The sequence below is a fragment of the Plasmodium gonderi genome (assembly GCF_002157705.1).
Source record: "Plasmodium gonderi DNA, contig: Chr12, whole genome shotgun sequence".
NCBI classification, from domain to species: Eukaryota; Apicomplexa; class Aconoidasida; order Haemosporida; family Plasmodiidae; genus Plasmodium; species Plasmodium gonderi.
The window spans coordinates 3,094,238-3,116,297 of NW_021628937.1; the positions used below are offsets into that span (position 1 = coordinate 3,094,238).

Here is a 22,060-nt window from a genome sequence, read left to right on the forward strand (position 1 = left end):
ATTATATTGTATGGCACAACGAGTGCCATTTTGCAGTGCGAGCTATTTCGCAATTTTTTTTTTTTTTTTTTTTTTATGACATTCTACACTGTGCTATAAATAGCCAAACTGCACAATGATATCGAAAAAAAAAAAAAAATAACATCTGTGTAAACTGTCACATCACATGTATATTTAGTAAACACAAATTTATATGCCATACATATCCTAGGGTATCATATTTTGAGATGAGGACGTTTATATTCTGTTCAATTTCTGTAGAAATTTACACCTTTTTTTGTGAGCAAAAAAATGAAATTCAAAAGTGCGCAGCAAAATTTTTGTATGTAAAAAAATTGAATAAATGTGGAACTTGGCAGATATATATATAAACGTATATATATGTTTACATCTATGTGTAAATGTACAGTTCAACATTTTGGGGGGCTAAGATTGTAACAAGCTTACACGCCTTTCGGATTGTTTTCCTCATCTACAGTGTAGTATACGTAGGTACTGTTTTAAACACGTTCACGTTAACACACATGTGCTCATGTAATGAAAAATATATTTTCCCTCCCCCATTACCTTTCCTCTCAAAGTAAAGAAGAAACACACAAATTTCATGATAACAGTTTAATATAAGATATGTCATTAGAATCTTAACAGATTGGATTAAATTTTACTCCGACGCATGTTCTGTTATTTTTTTGTATATTTTTGCTAATTACAGAATGGGCTATAAAAATGTATCTAAATGCATGTTATTAAAGGATAAATTGGATTTTGATTTTATCTTTTCCATTTATTCCCCCAATGAAGGCTATAATAAAATAAGAAAAAATACCTAGAGCGTATAATATAGCTGTATTCTATGATGGCAAGTGTACTGAATTATTTATTTAAAAATTTTGTTTTAAAAGAAAAAAACACAATTCTGAAATGTGATATATGGAAACGTCGATATTCGAAAATAACAAGTGTTAATGTAAACAACTGGAATAACATCCATAAAGAAATAATAAATAAAATAAATGATAGTGATTTTGTTTCGATTGATGTAGAATACACAGGACTCCATTTAAAAGATGAGAGATACATATCTATTGATTCTAGTTATGAAGCACATTGTTATGGAGCCAAATCTTTTTTTCCATGTCAAATTGGAATAACTGTTGCCAGGAAGAAAGACGTAATTTTGAAAGAAAAATGCACTGCAGACGAAGATTACAATTTCAAAAAAAGGAGTATACATAATATTAAATTATTAGGACATAACAGTGAAAAAATAGATCGGAAATACTCTTCAATAAATTATCAAGAATGGGAGATATCACCGTACTGTATTTATGTATTTCCAAAAGAAAATAAATGCTTTAGTGTGTCAACGACAACTCTTATATTTTTAAAAGAAAATAATTTTGATTTTAATGAATGGATATTTAATGGTGTTGGATATTTAACACCAAATGAAGAAGAAGAAAGAAAAAAAAACATTTTTGAAAAAATCGATGAATTAAAAAATTTGATGAATAAATGTAACACAAAAACTAGGAATACACACGGAAAGGAGTGTAATGGCAAAAAAAAAAAAATTGATATAGAGAAAATTATTCATGAAATAGAAAATTATAAAATTGTTGACGATGAGGATAAAGAAGCTGTTATTGAAATAATAAAGAAGATTGGAGTTTGGTTATCTCAGGGGGCGAAGGACAATCCTGTGGAGAATTTCATTCACCAAGGTGATAAAACAAAATTGTCTGAAAAAGATGACTGTAAAAATATGTGTCCAATACACGAATCAGAAAATGGAGAAAAGGCGTCCTACTCGCGTAATAACAATGTAGGATCTCCAAAAAATGGTAATAAAGCGAATGATAACAATAGCATGGGAACAAGTTGTCATAGAGCTTACAGAAACTGCAATGAAGAAGATAATAATTCAACACCTAGTGGAAGAATAACTGATTCCGTAGGAATTGGTACTTATAACGACATTCTTTCTGTTTCCACTACCAAAAATAATCATGAATGTTGGGATGCTAAAAATGAAGATCCATCATTCGGATATGAAAACCAGGGAGATGGGGAAAAAAAGACGAATTTTTTGTTTGATTCTAATAAAATTGATGATGATCCATCAGATTATCCGTTATATATAGAAATTGAAAACCCGTATCTTCGATTATTAGCTCATACATTAATAACGAAATATTTCAATGACATTTTCTGTATATCTGTCAAGGTGAACGATAGAAAACATTTAGCCATCTATAGAACTGAAAAGGATTCATATAAAGAACAAATAAGAACATTTGAACTAGAAATAGAAAAAATAAATGAAACAATTGGAGTAAGATTACTATTTGATGTAATTATAAAAAATAAAAAAATAATCATAGGGCATAACTGTTTTTATGATATTTTACATATATATCAGACATTTTATCATGATTTGCCAAATTCTATTAGCTTATTTAAAAATAAATGGACAGAATTATTTCCATACACATTTGATACGAAATATATGAATGAAACGAATGAATACTTATATGCATTAAATGGACCCGCAACTCTAAAGGGTTTGTGTGAATATATGGCTTCTCTAATTTCGTCTAGCAATGATTTTGATTTTGCTTTTAATTTTATGAATGGTCATTCAGATCTTCCTCATTGCTTCATCCCTCTTGTGAAATCGGAAAATCACGCTGATTCATGTGGAGAGATAGATAATTCGTTGGAATGCACTAAAGGCAATAATTCAAATAATGAAAAGAACGAGGAAAGAAATTCTGAAGATATGAAAAATTACAACAAGTGCGAGAATATGAGAGATGAAACGTGTCCAAATGGAAGAGAATTGTTTTATACCCCAATAAGTAACCATGATAACAACATAAATGCAAGAATGAGTGATGAACATAATGCAGGTTACGATAGTCTCTTAACATGTCTACTTTTCATACTTCAGTGCCATTATATATTGAGAAAAAATAATATGTTGTGGAGAAATGTTTATTTTAATAGAAAAAATGGTATGAACGAAAGTGAAAAATCTTTTTTTGATATTTTTTTAAGTATGTGTAACAAAATAAAAATTGTAAAGACACAGCCAAATGTCGTATCGTTAACTAGCACAGAAAATTACGAAATGGCAAGACATTTTTATATGTATGGTTATCCAAATTATTTTAAAAAATGGGAAATAATGAAAATTTGGTCCCCCATATGGGTATCATTAAGTAAGGTAGATGATCAGTCATGTTGGATAATAGCCAAAAGTGATGATGACGCGAAAAATATTAAAATGATATATAAAATGTTGCAAAATCCCCAATTTAAATTGTGTACTTATGAGGAGTACTTAATCAAGTTTAAATCGAAATAGCAAAATCATTTTATTTGACAAGAATGCATATGCTTCTCTCCGCTAATATGTATTCGTATACCATCATAAATAATTTTCCCCCCTTTATCAACACACAGAAGAAGGGGCTGCATATTAGAAGTGTGTATAGATATTCTTAAAAGTATCCACATTATTGTGAAGAGGTACATGCATACGTACGTCTTATTTGTATATTTATTTTTTTTTTTTTTTTTTTTTTTTTTTTTTCCATATTTTCCCTTTTAAATTCCACAAAGAATTTCCTAAATTTTAATAATTTGTTTATGATAATTTTCCCTTATTTAATTATCTTAATTGTTAGTTTACACATGCGCTTCTTTTTAATAAAATGTGTTACATTATAACATAACACACGAATGTGTCATGTGAGATATATTTGTTTTGCATATCCTTGTATAAACATGAACACTTATAATTCTATATTATATTGGCTTATTGAGACCATTCCTCCATTCCCCCTTATTTTGAGAAAAAATAGTTTTTAAGTCAAGGTCAATTTTTTTAATTGACTTGTTTTAAATGGAAAAGGTTTATTTTAGTAGTAATTTTTATCATGACAGTTATGATTAGTTATCTTTATAACTTCTTTGCAAAAGGGTTAATACAAGAATGCAGAAAATAATTCCGTCATACGACAAAAAATACTTTTTGAGAATGTAATTGGGAAATAATAGGGATTATTGAAACAGAACGATATACAAAATGAAAAAAAAAAAAAAAAAAAAAAAAAAAAAAGGTATATAATTGAACGGGTATAATATAGCAAAGTTGTGTGTCTTTTGATTCCCTATCTCAGGAATATTTATTCACTACAGAGATAACAGATCAACATGTAATTTTTAAAGTCGACATTTCTGTGCCTAGGGGGGAAAGAATTGTATAAAAACTTATCTTACAGCTCTTGACAGTTCATGTATTATAAAAGTATTTTTTCGTGTGTGTTAATGAAAAATGCGAAATAAAAAATTAAGAAACATAGTTTTTTCTACCATAGAAGAAATACCTAAGTTGATGGAAGGCAAAAATGCAGTTATTTTTTATCGAGTATTTTAATGGTTCATAGAAAAAATTACAACCTTCGTGGTTAACTTTCAAAATTTATTGCCTAATTTCCTCTATAAGTTTCGTATCCATTCTTAACTCCTGCTTCAATTTTCTTCGGTAGACTTTTGTTTACGTAATAAAGCACATGTATATATAATATCACATGTTACCCGTATATATGATATGTATGCACATAGCAAAATCCATGTGATGCACAGGAAAAAACGTAAGTATATGTGCAATTGGAATTTTTTAAAGGAATTAAGCAATGGTATATATAAAGTGAACATATTTTTTTTTTCTACTATTTTCTATCAACAATAAAATTTATGTTCTAGTGTAAAAATAAATGCACAAAGCAACAGGATATAATATAAAGGCCTTCCATTAAATAAAAACGGCGAGAGGAATAAAAGGGAAAAAAAAAAAAATAAATAAATTAAAATATTTCAAAAAAAACAAATTTGATACAATAAATTAAGAGCAGGGAAAAAGCATTGTTTTACACATACCAAAAAAATAATAAGGTAATATTCATGTAATGCATTTTACTTTTTGTGTACAAAATTTTCCTCTTTTTTTTTTTTTATTTTTTCTGAAATATGATGAAACATGAACGATATCGACAATAAAAAATTCAGGAACATAAGTGAAAAGGTCCAAGGAAAATACATCCCAGTCATAAAATTTGGGGGAACAAACAAGTACATCAATAAAAGTTACAAAAATGATTCCGGTACGGCCTTAAAGGAGATACAAAGGCCATAATGAAACATGAATTACTTTATTGAATGTGCTTATGTACATACACCTACGCTTGAGTCAATCCAGTGTCGGATACTTCTTGAGGTCTCTTTGTTTTATGAACCGTCTTTATATTCGTCTTTTTTTTCGTGAACCTAGTTTGCACTAATGAATCCAGCTTGTAGTACCTGTCTCACGTGTAGCTCTCCCTTACGCGGTTGCTGCGTTGCATAAGAAGCTCACATATACATACATATGCATACAAATATAAATACATTATACATATGCATACAAATATAAATACATTATACATATGCATACAAATATACATACACATACATAAGCATACACACATACATATGTACCAAAAGAACGCCCTCAAATGAGGCTTACTTATTTTAATACACTGTTTACCTTTCCACGCAGATGCAACAAATAACATAAGTTTTATCGGAGATAGTTTCTGCACAAACAACGCGGATATATATTATGATAACAAATATGGAATTAACAGAGTTTGTTTTTCCCCTCAAGGGAAATATGTAGCTGGTTGTGGATCAAACGGCACAATTTACATATACGACTTGTATGAAAATAAGCTACTATCAAAAATTTGCACAAAGATTGACAATATTAGAGACCTAACAATAAGTGATAATGACAAATATATATACGCATGTGGTGATAATAAAATTATAGAAATATTTGATTTGTATGAAAATAAAAAGAAAATTAACAAGGATGTTTCGAAATATGTTGATGTGTCAATACCTATTTTAATTAAGAATAAAAATCGCAAAAAGGACAATTGGTTTAATACAACAACTGACAATAATAATGATGCTCATAGAAATTGTAGTAATGGCAGTAATGACGAAACAGTAGCAGGACTTAATATGAACAAGGCGAAGAAGAAAAAGATGAATATGCTTGATAATGCCTATGTCCCATTCTATAAAATTAAACATAAAAATTTTACAGATAACAAAGTTGTATATGTCCCAATATATAACTATAACGACATGATTAAAGGTAACATAAATATGGTAGACTTAAATTGTATTAAAATAAGAAAAACAAATCAAATTATAAACAAGTCCCTATTTCTTATTAAAGATGCACATGAATATAGTACCTCCTGCATAGCAGTACCAAACATAAGCAACTTCTTAGTATATTCAGGAGGGGGAGATGGATTATTAAAAATTTGGGACATAAGAATGAATTTATTTGCCTTAAATAAAAGAAGTAACAAAAAAACTATTTCTGATGTCGTATTTTTAGATAATAAAAACCCATATGCTTCTATATGTTCGCATGAAGATGTATTGACTAGCATTAATTTTAACAACACAATTAATCATGAAGGTGCATTTAAATTGAGGAGAGCAGAAAGAAAGAAGGAAATTAAGACAAAACTAGGAAAACAAAATGATGTTGACATTAAAAATTCAAAATTGGAAAATGTATTACATAGCTGTAAAGGGGACAAAATGGGGATTGAAAAACATTTCACAGACGAGGGAGATAGTAGTTCATCTTTTTCATCCTCTTGTTCATCTGTTTCTTACTCCTCCATAACTTTTGATTTAACGAAAAATAAATTCAACAACATTCTCATGACAAGCGGGTATGATGGGTATATTCGATTGTACGATATAAATAATAATATTATAAAATCTTTTTATGATGAGGAAAAAAGCATCACGCATTGTATGTTTAGTTATAACAACAAATATATCATTAGCACGAACAAATCAAAATATACTAAAGTTTTTGATTTTATTTACTTCAATAATAAGAAGAATGCAAAAAATATGGCGACGTACCTTACAAATTATAAATCCTATTATTTAAACAAGCAGAATGATAATAACCAAATGGGACATGAACTAAATGAATATAGTAATTGTGGAACATTTTATGACGACAAATTTTCAAAAGATATATATAACGATAAAGAGTTTCATCCATGCAATATTAAGAACATTTATGAAGATAAAGAGTTAGAAGAAAGAATAAAACATATTAATGAATTAAACAGAGAAATAAATAAGAGTGAGGAGAAGAAACCCTTGGGTAGTAGTGATGAAGGTATGATTGAAAAGAAAATCGATTCAGATGGCACTTATTCTAATACAGATTCAAGTGATTTTGATGAAAATACCATAAAAACGAATACATTTTATGAGCATGTTAACAAAAAGTTGGAACCAACATGGTCCCTCTTTGTAGACAACATGAAATATATGAATCTTATACCGTATGATGAAATAAATGAAAGCTTAAAGAAAAACCACGAGTATGTTAAAGAGCATTATAAAAATTTGCATCGTAATATTGACAGTAGTGATCATATTCGTGACTATAACTGTGATCATAAAAATTTGGAAAATCAAACTTATTCATTGCAAAAGGATGAAAAAAATCAAGTTTTGTACTATGAATTATCAGATATTATACATAAAGAAACGGAAATTCCAAAATTTTATTCCTGTGTAGCTGGGGACAAATGCATTATTCCATCAATTGATACATATGCACACGTATATGATATATATACAGGTTTTCATGTTAATACTATAAGTAACCTTTACTTACCAAATTATCATATTGACCATTCATATTTTGACTCACATAGCTTAAATGAGCCATTTTTTAAAAAGAGACAATTATCTTTTTTAACAAGTGCTGACACTTACCCGAAGAACCAGAATATTATTGCAACGTCAAATGGATACCCAGATGGTTCTATTGTTGTTTGGATCTTTGCTCCTTTTTAATTCAGATGAAGCATTGTGCTATGTGCAAAGAGGGAGGAGAGGGGGTGCAACACAAAAAAGGGATTTTCGTAATAATTTTATTAAAAGAAAAGATATAATTTCTGTTTTTTTATCATACATATAAAAAAGTTCATTAAATTTTATTACTTATTTTGTTTTTTATTTTATTTTTTTTTTTTTGGTATATTATTTATTTTTAAAAAATGTGTGTATAAAAATTGGATACAATTATAACATCATTTATATGGAATAAAATTAACTCTCTGCAAATTTTTTAGATTTACACGGAGATGGGGTGCATATTTATAAATACATGTATGAGGGCATATATGTGTACAAAAACGTATAAAAAAAATCTTCAATTTAAAGAAGACACAAATTTAAAAAGGAAAAAAAAAAACATTATGCTATATTTTCCTCGAGTTTTTCTTCATAATCGTAGTAATTAACTGGGGTACCTCCTGGAACCATAATTGTTATATTTAAACCATTTAGCAGTAATTTTTTTATTTTATTTACTTTTTTAACGTTGTTCACGTAAGTGTATTCAGTAACATCTTCTAGTACCTGCGCAAATAAATCAGATGGTTGATATATATGACAGTATCCGTTCTCCAAATGGGGAGAGAGGAGATAATGCAAATGCATAAAAATGGTTATATATGTATACTCTTTTTTTTTTTTTTTTTCTATATTATACCATATTGACATATTCATCAAAACCAACTAACTTTCCCACTATTTCTTTGTCACCTTTCATCATAACCCATATTTTACTGCCTATAAAAATTATATGAAATGGGGAAGTTATTTCAATTGCCTAAAATGTAGTATTTTTAACGGGATACATATGCGAAGCAATGCCCTTCTCCCTTCCATTTGTCCATGTTACATTTTTACGATTCTATGTTTCTATAGTTCTTTAAGCGCGCAAAAGTTCACATATACATATATATATGTTTGTACGTATGTAACTGGGCATACATGTATGTTCACAAATCTGAACTTAAAAACTGAGAACATTTTGGATGATCCACCCTAACCTATACACTTATCCATCAAGGCAAGAGGCAAAAACGTTTCTGATCCACTTATTGTAGCCATTATTACTAAATAACGCAAAATGGAATAGGGAAAGGAATGTTCCACATAAATATTTATGTATTTAGATCTATAAATTCGAGCATGTGAAAAAGTTATAAAGTAGTACTTATGTGCCAAAGTTTTTCTTTCTTCTTACAACACAAGCTTAAAAAACGTGTAAACACCTATTATATAACACTTGAAACAAGTTATTATTGTAGCTTTATATATTTGCTCTCTTCTTTTTTATTTTGTGTTTTCTTTATTTTTATGTTTAGAAAAAAAAAAAAAAAAAAAAAAAAAAAATATTGTAAACTTTTTTGAAAATTCGATTATGGATATAAAAACAATTTGCACAATTTTTAATGAAGTGCTTTATTTTAAAACAAATATTAAAAAAACATATAACCGAATGAAATTTAAAAAACGACATGATGGATTTTGTTCAACGGTGGGGGTAATGCATATATATAAATTAATTCGCAATGTGTGATACCTTGGAGTGAAAACAAAAACATGGGATTAATATGTAATGGTAATTAAGAGAGTTGTATAAATTAAAAAAGTACATATATATATATATATACATATGTGGAGAAAGAAGATGCGCAAGAGGAAGTAAAAAAGTTTAGTAGTTATGTAGCTTCGACAGGGTGAACGAAAAAAATAAACACATTAAAAAATGCCGTATAAATTATTTAAGCGAATTTTAACAGAAATGGAGACATGGAAAACAAGAAATGCAGTGTTGTAACAAGGAACAAATGTGCACATGTATAGAAGGAAATTAATAAATATACACAGAGATCATGTGCACAAAAATAGGTAATACTACCTAACTGCTATCCGAATTCATGATTTCTCGCGCAAACTGCTTAAGAGATCGAGGTAATTTTTGAAAATTATTTTCTTGCTTTTCAATAAGAATCCTGATAAAGTACCTTGCATATATTAAATTTAAGGTACTCATATTTTTTCTTTTCCGTTTTAAAACTTCAAGAGATTTGTGATAAATGTCGTAATTAGTGCAGTCTAATTGCAAACAACAAAAAGGGACTTGTGTCAAAACATGGAGTGAGCAAAGCTCAATATTTTCCATGTATTTCTGTGTTAACAAGTTTGTAACTTCTATTTCTAAGTCTTTGGATATGTAGCATAAATTAACATCATTATTTTGGCGCAATTCATCTGTTGTTCGTTTCGTTTGATCATTTTCCAAAGGTTTTCTCTGTTCTTTTGTGTGGTCATATATCCCTAGATTATTACATTCACTATTTATTTTTCCCCCTGTATGATTAGGTTTTTGTATATATTCCTTTATATTGAAAGCTTCTGAATTTTTATTATTTATATTATCATTATCTCTTATTGGTTTTTCATGAATGTTGGATAATTCACATGTTGTTTGACTTTTATAGCTGTCGGGATCAAGTAACTTATCCATAAATGATGTATTACTTGATAAACTTTTTCGTCGTAATGCATCTAAAACTTGAGCAATTGACATCATGTCCATTGAAGGGAGAATTTTCTTAATTTTTTGGAGAGAAATAAAATAAAAGTTATTGTCTTTAACTTTTAATTTAGATAAGGACCACATGATATTGCTAAATTCTCTTTGAGGAATCTTATCAATAATTTCCATGACCTTATATTTCAAACGATTTAAAAATATTTTATTTTGGTAATTAAATTTTGCCATATAATGAAGTGCATTTGTAATATTTACATAAGACAGGTGATTAATAAAATTATCATTGTTCATATACTTAATTATATATTTGAGTATATTAATGTTTATATTGCACTTTGCAAATGAATTCAGCAACAACGTCAAGTGGTGCGGTTCTACATCATTTTCCTTTAAATTTTTGTAATATTTTTTTGTAAAGAATTTAAAAATATCATAATTATTAATATTTAATCGACTAATCATGTTCAGTATTAAGATGGAATTTACAACACTCAAGTTGTTGTGAATATGTTCATCATTTTTTATTTTATTTAATATTAATGTTATTATTTCGTTATAATCAGATGAATTTGGTGATGAATTCCTTAATTCTACATCATGCGAATTTTTATTTACAAACGACTTCGTAGAGTTCATTAAAATCTCCTCTTGTAACAAGGTAAAACTACTTAAAATAATTGTTAAATCTAAGGTATTGTACGTGTCTATGTTTTTCTTAAAATGTTCTTTAAGTGAATCAATATTTCTGTTATGTCCTAAACCAGATTTCACTAAATCTGTCGAGATGGAGAATGGGAAGAAGTGAATGGATACAAAACATACTAATTGATCCAAGTGTGGAACACTTGTCTGGGTAGCATGTATAACCGAATTAATGAAGAGAAATTTTTATATAAATTTTTTTTTCAAAAGGCTTAATTGGAAGCAAATATATACCATAAAGAAAAATAAAAAAAGAAAAGCATGCCATGTATGGATATGTACACATTTGCACCGATTTATGCGTTCAAAGTGATATAAACGCCGAGTGGCTAATATACCCTCATATTTAACTTTTGAGTTTTTTATTAACGGTCTTACTATGAAAAATGTTTATAGTCACAGATGCGGGTATCGCATTCATTCTCTTAATAACATAACTAAAAATTGATACATTGAATTGATTATCATAAACTTGCGATGTATGATATAATTTAAGTATTTTATTTATTTGATCAAAAGAGTATCTGTGTATATTGTTTTTAAAAACATCGTAGCTAGTTCTTAATATTTTCCTGTCTTTATAGTTGTTCTCATTGTATTTTTCCATTATTTTAATTATTTCTTCATTTTCAAATTTATCTATATTGTTTATAATTAGTGAACTTAATTTTTCCTTAAATAGATTAGTAGACTGAGAGGCGTCACAACTATTTATTTTGTGTACATCAATAATGGCAGTTTTCAAGAGTTTCCTCATTTCCCACAGATATATATTTTTATTTATTTATGTCTATGTGTGGGGATTGTATTTATTTTGCTTGTAATTTTTTCTTTTCTTCTTATATCTTTTATGGGATATTTAACATTTCTCTTTTTAATTTACGCCTTTGTGCCTGTTGCAAACGATTTATATTTCCACTTTTTTCTTTTTTTTTTTTTTTTTTTTTTTTTTTTTTTCCTTTTAAAAGAATTTTACATTTTATTATAGTATACGTACATACATGTGCACATGGGATGTGATATTCTATACATGCATTTTCATTTACATATTAGAATTGATAATTATTTATTTTTGAACTTTTTTTTTTTTTTTTTACATTATTTCTTATCAAATGTAAGGTAAAATGTAGAAACAGAAGTGTTCTAGCCATTTGGTGAATAGGAAGTTCTCCCTTTATAATTTTTTTTTGTTTGTAATTTACGACAACGCGAATATGACATTTTTTTATTTCCTACTGTTTATCGATAAATCATTGATTAATAAAAAGGAGAAAAAAAAGAAATATAAATATATACATTTTTTTTATTGCTTACTATTTTTAATAAACGAAGCATTTGTACTTTATATTATGTTATTATCACTATATTTGTTATTTTATTTATTTTTATTTATTTTTTTTTCTTAATGTTAGATCCTTAAAAAAAAGAAAAGAAAAGCTATTCCCATTTTGAAGGTTTAAATTTCAAGGGACAAAATGAATAAAAGAAATAATATTTTAATTTTAACTAATGTTAAAATTGATTAGTTCGACTTTTTTTCTTTTATCCCATTGCATATTTGTTTAAAAGTTTATTAATATTCTTTGCTTTAATTTCTTTATTCATAATTAATTATCCATGGGGATGAAACTGAATTTTAATAAATGTAAAAGCAACCTATATAACATTGTTATTAAATTGGAATTTTTTCATATTATTTTCTACTTTTTTCTTTACATTTTTTTCAACTTTTTTAAGTTGTAAATTTTATCTTCCAACATTACAGTTGTTATTATATTTGAAACATTTTCAAATAAATGAGCCAAACTAGGGGTTATTACGAATTGTTATATTTTTTGGAGGGGGGGGTAAAAATGGGACACTTTTAAAGAAACAAATGTATAATGTTTTCTTAATCACACGTAGACGTGTTTATATATCTAACTAGCTTCATATATGATACACGTAGGCACACAATTGTATATATGCACATAAGTATATTTTTTTTTACATATTACAAATATGTTATTTACTTCTCGTTTATGTTAGCTTAACATTTCACATAAACTCTGAAAACGGCAGCATAAAATATGTGATGAATATATATACATTTTTTTGGTCCATTTGCAAAAAATGTATTTCCCATTCACATGAAAAAAAAAAAAAAAAAAAAAATCCATGTAAAAGCGTGTGTGAAATAGGACAAAAAAAAAAAAAAAAGTGAATACTGAAAAAGAGCATTAAAATGCAGTAAAATCACGAAAGAATTTTTTTATATATTTTTTATTTTTAATCATTTTTTATTTGGAACATATATTTTACATTTTCTGATATGATTAACATTTTATAAAAATATAAAATAGCAAAATTGCACACCTGTATGTGAGAAGAATGTATATATGTTATGAACACTTGTGCACATATAATACGCACGTTTATACATACATTTGATATTATTTATACAAAACGATAAAATTTTACATTATGGTTCTTTCATCTCTCCGCAAGGGACATGTGAACACCTAAATTAAGAAAACTTTTTGCATGTGGTAATTTGAAGTTAATTTTATTTTTTATGCATACTTTTATTTTAAACCCTTTTGTGTTTCTTCCATGTGAGCATAATTTAAATTAAAAAAATACAAATGCATGTATATATATATATATATTTATATTTATCAAAATAAATCAAAGTAATTAAATAAAGTCATACGGATCAAGCATTTTCTTTACACAAAATATAACTCATGTCACATTATTATGAGAAGTTTAACAGACCTTAAAGCGCTCACGTATTTAAAAAGGTAAAAATGTTTAATGTATTCTCAGCAGCCTTTTTAGACAATAACTCGAACAATTTTAATAGTATTAATAAGCCCATTAATAATAATATAAATAAAAGTACCAATTTAGCTAGATCTATTTCAACAAATGTAAATAATGAAAATGACAGAAGCAAAAATTTGCCATTAAAAGACAGATTAGCCACAGTGAGGAATGCCCAAAACATTCTGAATAAGAAAAATTTAAATAAGACAGATGAAACAAACAACAGCGGAAATAATAATGATGGCCTGAATACCAATAATAGTGGTAACAATAATGAAGAGAAAAATGTTGCAAGCAATAGTAATGCCAACTTAAACGAAAATGAAGAAAATGATGTAAATAAAGCAGGATGCTCCACTATTGAGAATAATTTGGGAAAATTTAAAAATTATTCTAGTGTCGTGAATGAAAAAAAAAATGAAGAACTAGAGAAAAAATTAAAAAAGAGAAAACGTAGAAGAAAACATGTAATATTAATGGAAAGGATGAAACAAAAAGAAAAGGAAAAAAGAAGACAAAGGGAAATGGAATATCATCAAAATAACGATGAAGATGATGAAGGACATGGGGAGGAAGGCGAAAATGAAGAACGCAATAATTACAAAGTGGTAGGAAGACGTGGTAGGCCATCTAAGCATTCAAAAAACAAAATGAAAGAAAAATTACATCAAGAGGAAGAAGATGAAAAGGAAGGGTATAATGACGATGCGGACGAAGATGACGATGAAGAAGGGAAATATAATAATAAAAGCAAGGATGCGGAAACGAATTTTTCCAATAAATTTTACAATTCAGGAACTAATGAAAGGGGCACAACGAATATGCACACCCTATCTTTCAGAAAAAATATGAATAATAATTCGAATACAAACAGAATTGATAATAACGATGCAGGATTAAAACCAAAAAGAAAAAGACGGAAAAAGAAAGAAATGGAGGAATATCGAGCACGTTTATTAAAAGAAAAAATGCAACAACAAAATTCTTTGAGCAGCGTTTTAACTAAAACGAACAGTTTTAATAATAATGGAAAATTTAATAACAACAATAATGAAAGTAACACACAAGGAGAAGTTAAAGTAAAAAGAAAGAGGGGAAGACCGAAAGCAAGTGAAGTTGCAGCCATGAAGAGTTCTAATGATAAATTAAAACAAAATGACATAAGAAAATATTGTAGCAAGAATAGCGACAATCAAAGTATGAAAAGGGGAGGTATGCAAGGACAAAATAAAGGAGAAGGAGGAGGAAATAATGAAGAAGAGAATAAAAACGTTTTTAAAATAATTAAAACGACTATGCAGGAAAATACTGCATTCGTAAAAAAATCTCCAACTGAAATAATAGAATTAGAAAAAATTTATAAAAATAATATAAAAAAAGGCGTTACTTGCATACCTTTAAATTATCAGAGTAAGGGAGGAGGAATGGCAATTATATTAATAGGTGCAGGAATAACGTATGGTCCTGTAAAGAACTCCTACGGTTTTATGACATTTCTTGTTCTAGATTGTCATTCAAATAATTTATTTATTGATACAGGAATAAAAAATAATGTTATTGAATGTGAAAAGCATATGCAATTGTTAATTAGCCCAGGTGATATGTACATGTTTAAAAATCAAAGTCAGGAGGTTGAGGCGCGGTTATTACTAATAGTGTGTAACAAAATGAATCAGCCATTTGATGCGAAAATGCATATAAAGGACCCAGAAATTAATACCCATAAATAGGTGGACCAGGGCAAAAAACTACAAATGATATAGGTACTGTAATACGCATGGATATATGGATATATATAAATTCATACATATGTACGAATAAACCCAGCTGTTCATAAAAGGAAGTGAATTGTGTTTTTAACTGAAGGAGAATTTAAGGTACACAAAAGGGGGAAAATGTGTTCATAGTTAAATAATGCAATTTTTGATCCGTATAGAGATTTTTACACACCTAATAATATGCATGTATGCGCAAAACATATATATGTGCATCCATAGGACCTAATGTAACGACGTTTGAGGATGGGATTTAATGTGTTATTTGAAATGAGCACAAAATTATAAAATTGTAAATGTCTGATATAAAATACTTTTCGTATAAAATCGCATGTTTGTTGTTCGTATGTATATACATATATGTATATATATGCATTTTATTTTATTTTATTTTTTTTTTATTACTTTTTTGTTGCACTAGTTGAGCAGCATTTTGCTCATCAATTTATTCTTTTATGTATTTTTTTATTTTGCATAACATAAAAGATCAATGTGAAAAATTATTTCACACTTTAAATATTGTAAGAAGGTTTTCATTATAGTGTTCATTTTTTTAAGTTATTAAAAAAGTTATATATAATACACACACACTATAAAAAATTTAGTGAAAATTTTTTTGATTCATCCTACTTTTTGTTTTATGTGCGGCGTTTTCATATATAACATGCCATTATGGTCTTTAAACTTTTCGTGCTACCTGCGTCATTCCTTTTTTTTTTTTAAACCATTTTAAAGATAACATCTGATGTAAGTTTATGTTGAAATATGTGCACAGCGTGTAAATATGCTCGTAACACGCATGTTTTTTTTTTTTTTTTTTATGTGTAAAATTTAGCAATTCTGGAAAATATATTCCATCATTAAAATAAAAAGGGATACTAATTATATGTGATACATAATTTACAATTCTTTTTTTTGAATTTCGTGTAATTAGGTACGCTTAAGTGTGTGCCTCCTCCATCCCTATTCCTCAGTAATTATGATATTCCTACTTAATTCTTTTTATCCCACACTTCATAGTTGTAAGTCCTTAAAAAAAAAAGAAAAAAAAAAAAAAGAGCACTCTTATTGAAATAAGGAGTTAGCACAACATATGTAGGCTTGCATGTATAAGTTTAAGCATATGGACACACGCACATACACGTTTAAGTAATTGCACATAGAATATAAATTAGCGAGTGCTTATTTATTTATTTTGAGAGGGGGCATTTATATAAAATTAACACGTGAAAAATTCTATTTAACTTAAGCCACACTTAAAAAAGGAATTGCCTTAAAATGTGTGAAGACGAATGGAATGTAAAACTAAATAGAGAATGTCACAAGAGTAATTACACAAACAAAACAAATACATAATGACAACTGTTGCAGGCTCATTTGCAAGTAAAAGCTTATAATAAAAGGAAAATGAAAAATAGAATAAAAAAAGAAACTTTTAAGTTTCTTGAAATATTACGAAAAGAGAAAAAAAAAAAAAAAGAAATAGCATTTAAAAATAAAATATGCATTCATTGTAAATTTTTCGAAGTAAAATTAAAGTACTGTTAACCCAAACTAGTAGTATTGATTTATCTATTTAAAGGTACATTCTACAAAACAGTTTGGGTTGTTGCATTAAGGTATTACAGGTTTGTGTGTTTTATTTATTTATTTTTTTTTATATATTTATATTTTTTTTTTCTGTGTACTCATCAAAAGAGCATAATTCAATTACACAACATCACGTGTGTTTAGTGATACCCCTTTTGAATGTAACAGTAATATATATAAAAAAAAAAAAAAAACTATGCTAAACAAGGAGGATTATTTACTTTCCCTTTTTGACATAGTTGAAGGGTTTAATAAATGCTGTATATTGTATAAGAAGAAATATTGCAGCAGTTTTATTTTTTCTAGTAATGTACTCACGAAAAATGAAAGAAATAAGGATACACAGGATTTTAAAAAAACCTTTAATGATTTTGTAAGTAAAATTGAATTTTTACACATGCACATTATAGAAAAAAGCTCCTCACAGGAGAACATTGAAAATATATGTGTGAATCTCAGTAATTGTCAAAAGGACAAAGAGGAATATAAGACAATTCATAGCAAAAGAAATGATCTTTATGGGGACCACGCTGAAGTTGAATCGATTCAGGAGAACGATAGAAATTCAAACAATGAAAAGAATCAGAAGGAAAGGAGTAAAAGGAAAATAAACGAAAATGTAGTAGGGACAAATAACGAAGTAGAGAACATAAATGAGGAAGATAAGGAAAAAACGTTAAGTCATCCAAACAGTTACAATGTACAAACGAAAGTGAAAAAAATGAATTACCAAGACACGTTCGAAGTGCTACACTCAGATTTTAGTATCTCAGAGGATTCATTGGTTAATACAGATTTCGATGACGAAAAGGAGAATTTAATAATTAGCAAAATAAACGAAGTTCTAATTAGATACGTCACATGTTTAGATTACACGCTAAATGTTAGAAGAATATCAAGGGTAAATTTAATAGAGGAAATTAAAGAATTTTATAAAATTCATAATAGCAGTATCAAATTAAATGAATACTCTTCCTATTTAAATGATGAAACTATAGATACATTAAAGAGATGTGTGGAAAATAATAATTTAAATGTGTTGAAAAAATATGAAAATATTTTTAAAAATATAACATTTTTTTTCTCTATCCCGAAGAACTATTTTTTTATAAAAAATTATGATGATCAAAACAGGCACATTTTCCCCACGTCCTATTATATGTCTTATGAAAAAGGTTTAAATGGCATTAATAATGCACATACATTATCAAATAATTCATCAAGTATAAATGGTAACAACTACAACTTATATACTGATAACATATTAAGTGAAAATAATTCTTACATTAAATTTAACTCACCAACGTTTGGAATGCATGAAGAACGCCAGATGTCTCCCAATTTTGGTGCAGTGCAAGAAGGAAGCAAAGATGAAAATGATGAATATAACGAATTTGATAACCCTTCCTATTCACAAAATGGTGAAACAGGTAATGCCTGTTTTTCATACAGTTCAAAGAATGGACATAATGAAAAAAACGATCAAGAGTTAAATAAAGTTACAAGTTTTATATCAAAAAGAGGGAATTATATGTGTGACTCTCCCTCTACTTTTAGTATTGGTAACTACAATAATGATGATGAAAATGGGAAGCCTGTTAAGTATAAATCAGAATTAGAAAACTATTATATGTATGATATAAACAATATAGACAACAAAAAAAATAATTTACATAGCAATACAAGTGATTTTTATCAAAGTATAAGCGACTTTTACAGAAGTAAGGAAAATCATAGTAATTTTTATGAAGAAGATAGCAATACTTGTATGAAAAACAGTTCTCATTATTTTAATAGCAATGAAACAAGTGTACAAGCGAATAATAAAAGTTATCAAGAAAATGAAAAGAATATAATTCATTTTTGCTTTGATGATGAATTATCAAGTGCTATAACTATAAATAATGAATCCTCCTTAAGTAAAGAAGTAGATGTTTGTAAGCATTATCATTTACATGATAAGGATGTAAAAAATACAATGAGTAAAAAATCTGAGCAGAGAAATCAAAATATACCAAATGAAGAACATAATGACAAGGATGAAGAAGCAATAGAATATGAAAAAGATGAGCGCAAATGGCTTGATGAATATTGTGAGGGAGATTACAACTTGTTTAGGTCAAAACAGATAAAAATGAAAAAAGAACTAATGCTCAGTTCGTCAAATGATTTATCTATTAACGAAGTAAAAGAAAAAGAATATGCAAGAAAGAAGGAAAAACTGATAGGAGAGGCAGAAATGAATAGTAAAACCAATGGTATCAACATTTTCCCCAAGTCTAGCTATACAGGATGTTACAAAGATATAATTACTGATGATCAAAATAATTTTGACAACACGTATAATTCAATCAACTTAAAGATCGTGTACGAAACTAACAAAAATGAGTTCAGTTCCAAAGGGGAAATGAATTTTTTCCGAGGTCAAACAATTTTAAATAAATATAAAGTAGTAAAAATTTTGTCAAAAACCAAGTTCAGTACCACGCTTAAATGTTTAAATATGCTCTACAGAAATGATAAAACTCAGGATGATACAAAGCAATTAAATGTTTGTACACAAAGTGAGTATGATGAGCCTAAAATGAGTGCTACTACTGATGTTTTAGAATTGAATACATATACAGGTTTAAAAAACTCCATAAGAAAAATGATTCCATATGACAATCATCAGTTAGACGAAGAAGATGGTCTTTCGAAGGAAGAATCCCTTTTGAGTAACAAAATGATAAGGAAAAAAAATTACAAATACGTTTGCTTAAAGGTAATGAAAAATGGAAAGAGTTTCTTAGACCAAGGACTATTCGAATTAATCGTTTTAAACATGTTATCAAATGAAAGTATTGACACAAAAAATCGTAAAAATAACACACTTACAAATAAGAATATTATACAATTGTATGATTATTTTTATTTTAAAGAACACTTAATTATAGTGACTGAATATATGCAGAGTGATTTGTACAATTATTTTATTAAAAAGGGAAAACTAGGAACTTTAGGCCAATTACAGATATTGGCTAAAAATTTACTGGAAGGATTGGCATATATTCATTCAAAAAATTTAATACACTGTGATTTGAAACCTGAAAATATTATGATAAATATGAAAAGGGGAAAAAAGAAACTAAAAAAGTTTCATAAAATGAAAAATGGAGGAAATGATACTGATTCAAGTTTATTACCTCAGGATACCATTAAAAAGAAAATTGTGTCTACGCATAATGATACCCCTATGGCAGAAAAGGATAGGATTTGTTTAATAGACAATTTGAGCGATAAGGATTGCAGTACTGTCAATATAACTATCACGAAAGAAGAAACAGAGAAGTATAAAGGAGAAAAAAATGAAGGAACGCAAAAAGCCGGAATTCATGTGTTAGAAAAAAGTGATAGGAACGTGAGCAGCTTTTGCGAGAGTTCATCAAATGTAGTAGAGAACGCATATTTTCTGGATAATCAAAAGAAGAATTCCAAAAAATGTGAAAAAATTTCTATTTTTAGCAGCAAAAAATTTGAAAAAATAAAAATTATAGATTTTAATAGTTCTATATACGAAAGCGACAAACTAGAAATGTATGTTCAAACAAGATCTTATAGATCTCCTGAAGTTCTTTTACAACAAAATTATGATAAGAAAATTGATATATGGAGTTTAGGATGTATACTATTTGAGTTTTTAACTAAAAAAATTTTATTTGATCATCAAAATATATATCGCTTCTTATACTCTATAGCGTCTTATATTGGACCTTTTCCATTTTACATGATAAACATCTGCAGAATACCTTACCTTTTTACGAAACATGGTTTAATTATTTTGAACAAAATAATCATTGACAAAAGTTCTGATAACTGTGTTAAGGAAGAAGTACTTGATGAGTTGGATGACGAACAAGTAATATTTAACTCAAAAGATTTTTTTCGTTTAAATAAACAAGAAAATTCTACAAATGATTTATTAAAAAATAAAAATGAAAATCATAGTTCTTATTTTTTACCTAAACGAAATCAAGAAGTTTATTATGATGTTTGTTACCCGAGTGACAATTTGCTAAAGCATAATTTTCATATTGATGATCTGTTGTTTATAGATTTCCTTTTATCATTGCTACAAATTGATCCCTGCAAGCGACCTAATTCTGATGAAGCGTTGAAGCACCCTTGGCTCAAGCCAAACATTTATCAAGATGGCCTATGATTCGAGCTACTCATAGACATATGTATGTGTATATATATGATACCTCAAAACGTATAACATAATTACACTTATGTAAATGTTAAAAAATACGCTATGCTGTGGGAGAATATGAGCAAAGTTTTGTTTACACCCTGGGTTATAGTTTCCATCACAAAAAAAAAAAAAAAATACATAAATAGATAATAAAATGAAATAATAAAATATATAAATTAAATTGAAAAATCATAGCAGAGGGTGTGGATGGCGCATCATAACACAGGGGAGGATAGCATAGCAATGCTTCCGATATATCATTTAGAAATTACAAAAATTAATGCACCGTGAAAGAGAACAAGAAAACCTAACACAATTAAAAACTGACGCAAAGAAATGCTATGTAGTGTATATGGAACACATTTTCTAAAAATTATGACATAACAAATTTGTTTGAGAAAATTAATTTATTTTTCTATCTTTTTTATATAC

At 27.6% G+C, this 22,060-nt stretch overlaps 6 protein-coding genes across 6 annotated transcripts; 4 read left to right on the top strand and 2 right to left on the bottom strand.

The window, feature by feature from the left end:
• Positions 1–856: 856 nt before the first annotated feature.
• On the top strand, positions 857–3,370 carry PGO_126490 (poly(A)-specific ribonuclease PARN; the record flags this gene model as incomplete). Its single annotated transcript, XM_028689439.1, has 1 exon — positions 857–3,370. The coding sequence occupies one exon, from the start codon at positions 857–859 to the stop codon at positions 3,368–3,370; it is 2,514 nt and encodes an 837-aa protein (XP_028545240.1).
• A 1,677-nt stretch (positions 3,371–5,047) lies between these two features.
• Positions 5,048–7,962, top strand: PGO_126500 (WD domain, G-beta repeat domain containing protein; the record flags this gene model as incomplete). The annotated part of the gene is made up of 2 exons (XM_028689440.1): positions 5,048–5,171; positions 5,606–7,962. The coding sequence occupies 2 exons, from the start codon at positions 5,048–5,050 to the stop codon at positions 7,960–7,962; spliced, it is 2,481 nt and encodes an 826-aa protein (XP_028545241.1).
• A 402-nt stretch (positions 7,963–8,364) lies between these two features.
• On the bottom strand, positions 8,365–9,066 carry PGO_126510 (U6 snRNA-associated Sm-like protein LSm5; the record flags this gene model as incomplete). The annotated part of the gene is made up of 3 exons (XM_028689441.1): positions 8,365–8,529; positions 8,663–8,742; positions 9,006–9,066. 3 exons carry the CDS (start codon positions 9,064–9,066, stop codon positions 8,365–8,367), a joined length of 306 nt encoding a protein of 101 aa, XP_028545242.1.
• Positions 9,067–9,880: 814 nt separating this feature from the next.
• Positions 9,881–11,978, bottom strand: PGO_126520 (hypothetical protein, conserved; the record flags this gene model as incomplete). Its single annotated transcript, XM_028689442.1, has 2 exons — positions 9,881–11,295; positions 11,600–11,978. 2 exons carry the CDS (start codon positions 11,976–11,978, stop codon positions 9,881–9,883), a joined length of 1,794 nt encoding a protein of 597 aa, XP_028545243.1.
• A 2,032-nt stretch (positions 11,979–14,010) lies between these two features.
• Positions 14,011–15,759, top strand: PGO_126530 (hypothetical protein, conserved; the record flags this gene model as incomplete). The annotated part of the gene is made up of 1 exon (XM_028689443.1): positions 14,011–15,759. The coding sequence occupies one exon, from the start codon at positions 14,011–14,013 to the stop codon at positions 15,757–15,759; it is 1,749 nt and encodes a 582-aa protein (XP_028545244.1).
• A 1,831-nt stretch (positions 15,760–17,590) lies between these two features.
• On the top strand, positions 17,591–21,595 carry PGO_126540 (serine/threonine protein kinase; the record flags this gene model as incomplete). The annotated part of the gene is made up of 1 exon (XM_028689444.1): positions 17,591–21,595. One exon carries the CDS (start codon positions 17,591–17,593, stop codon positions 21,593–21,595), a length of 4,005 nt encoding a protein of 1,334 aa, XP_028545245.1.
• Positions 21,596–22,060: the final 465 nt, after the last annotated feature.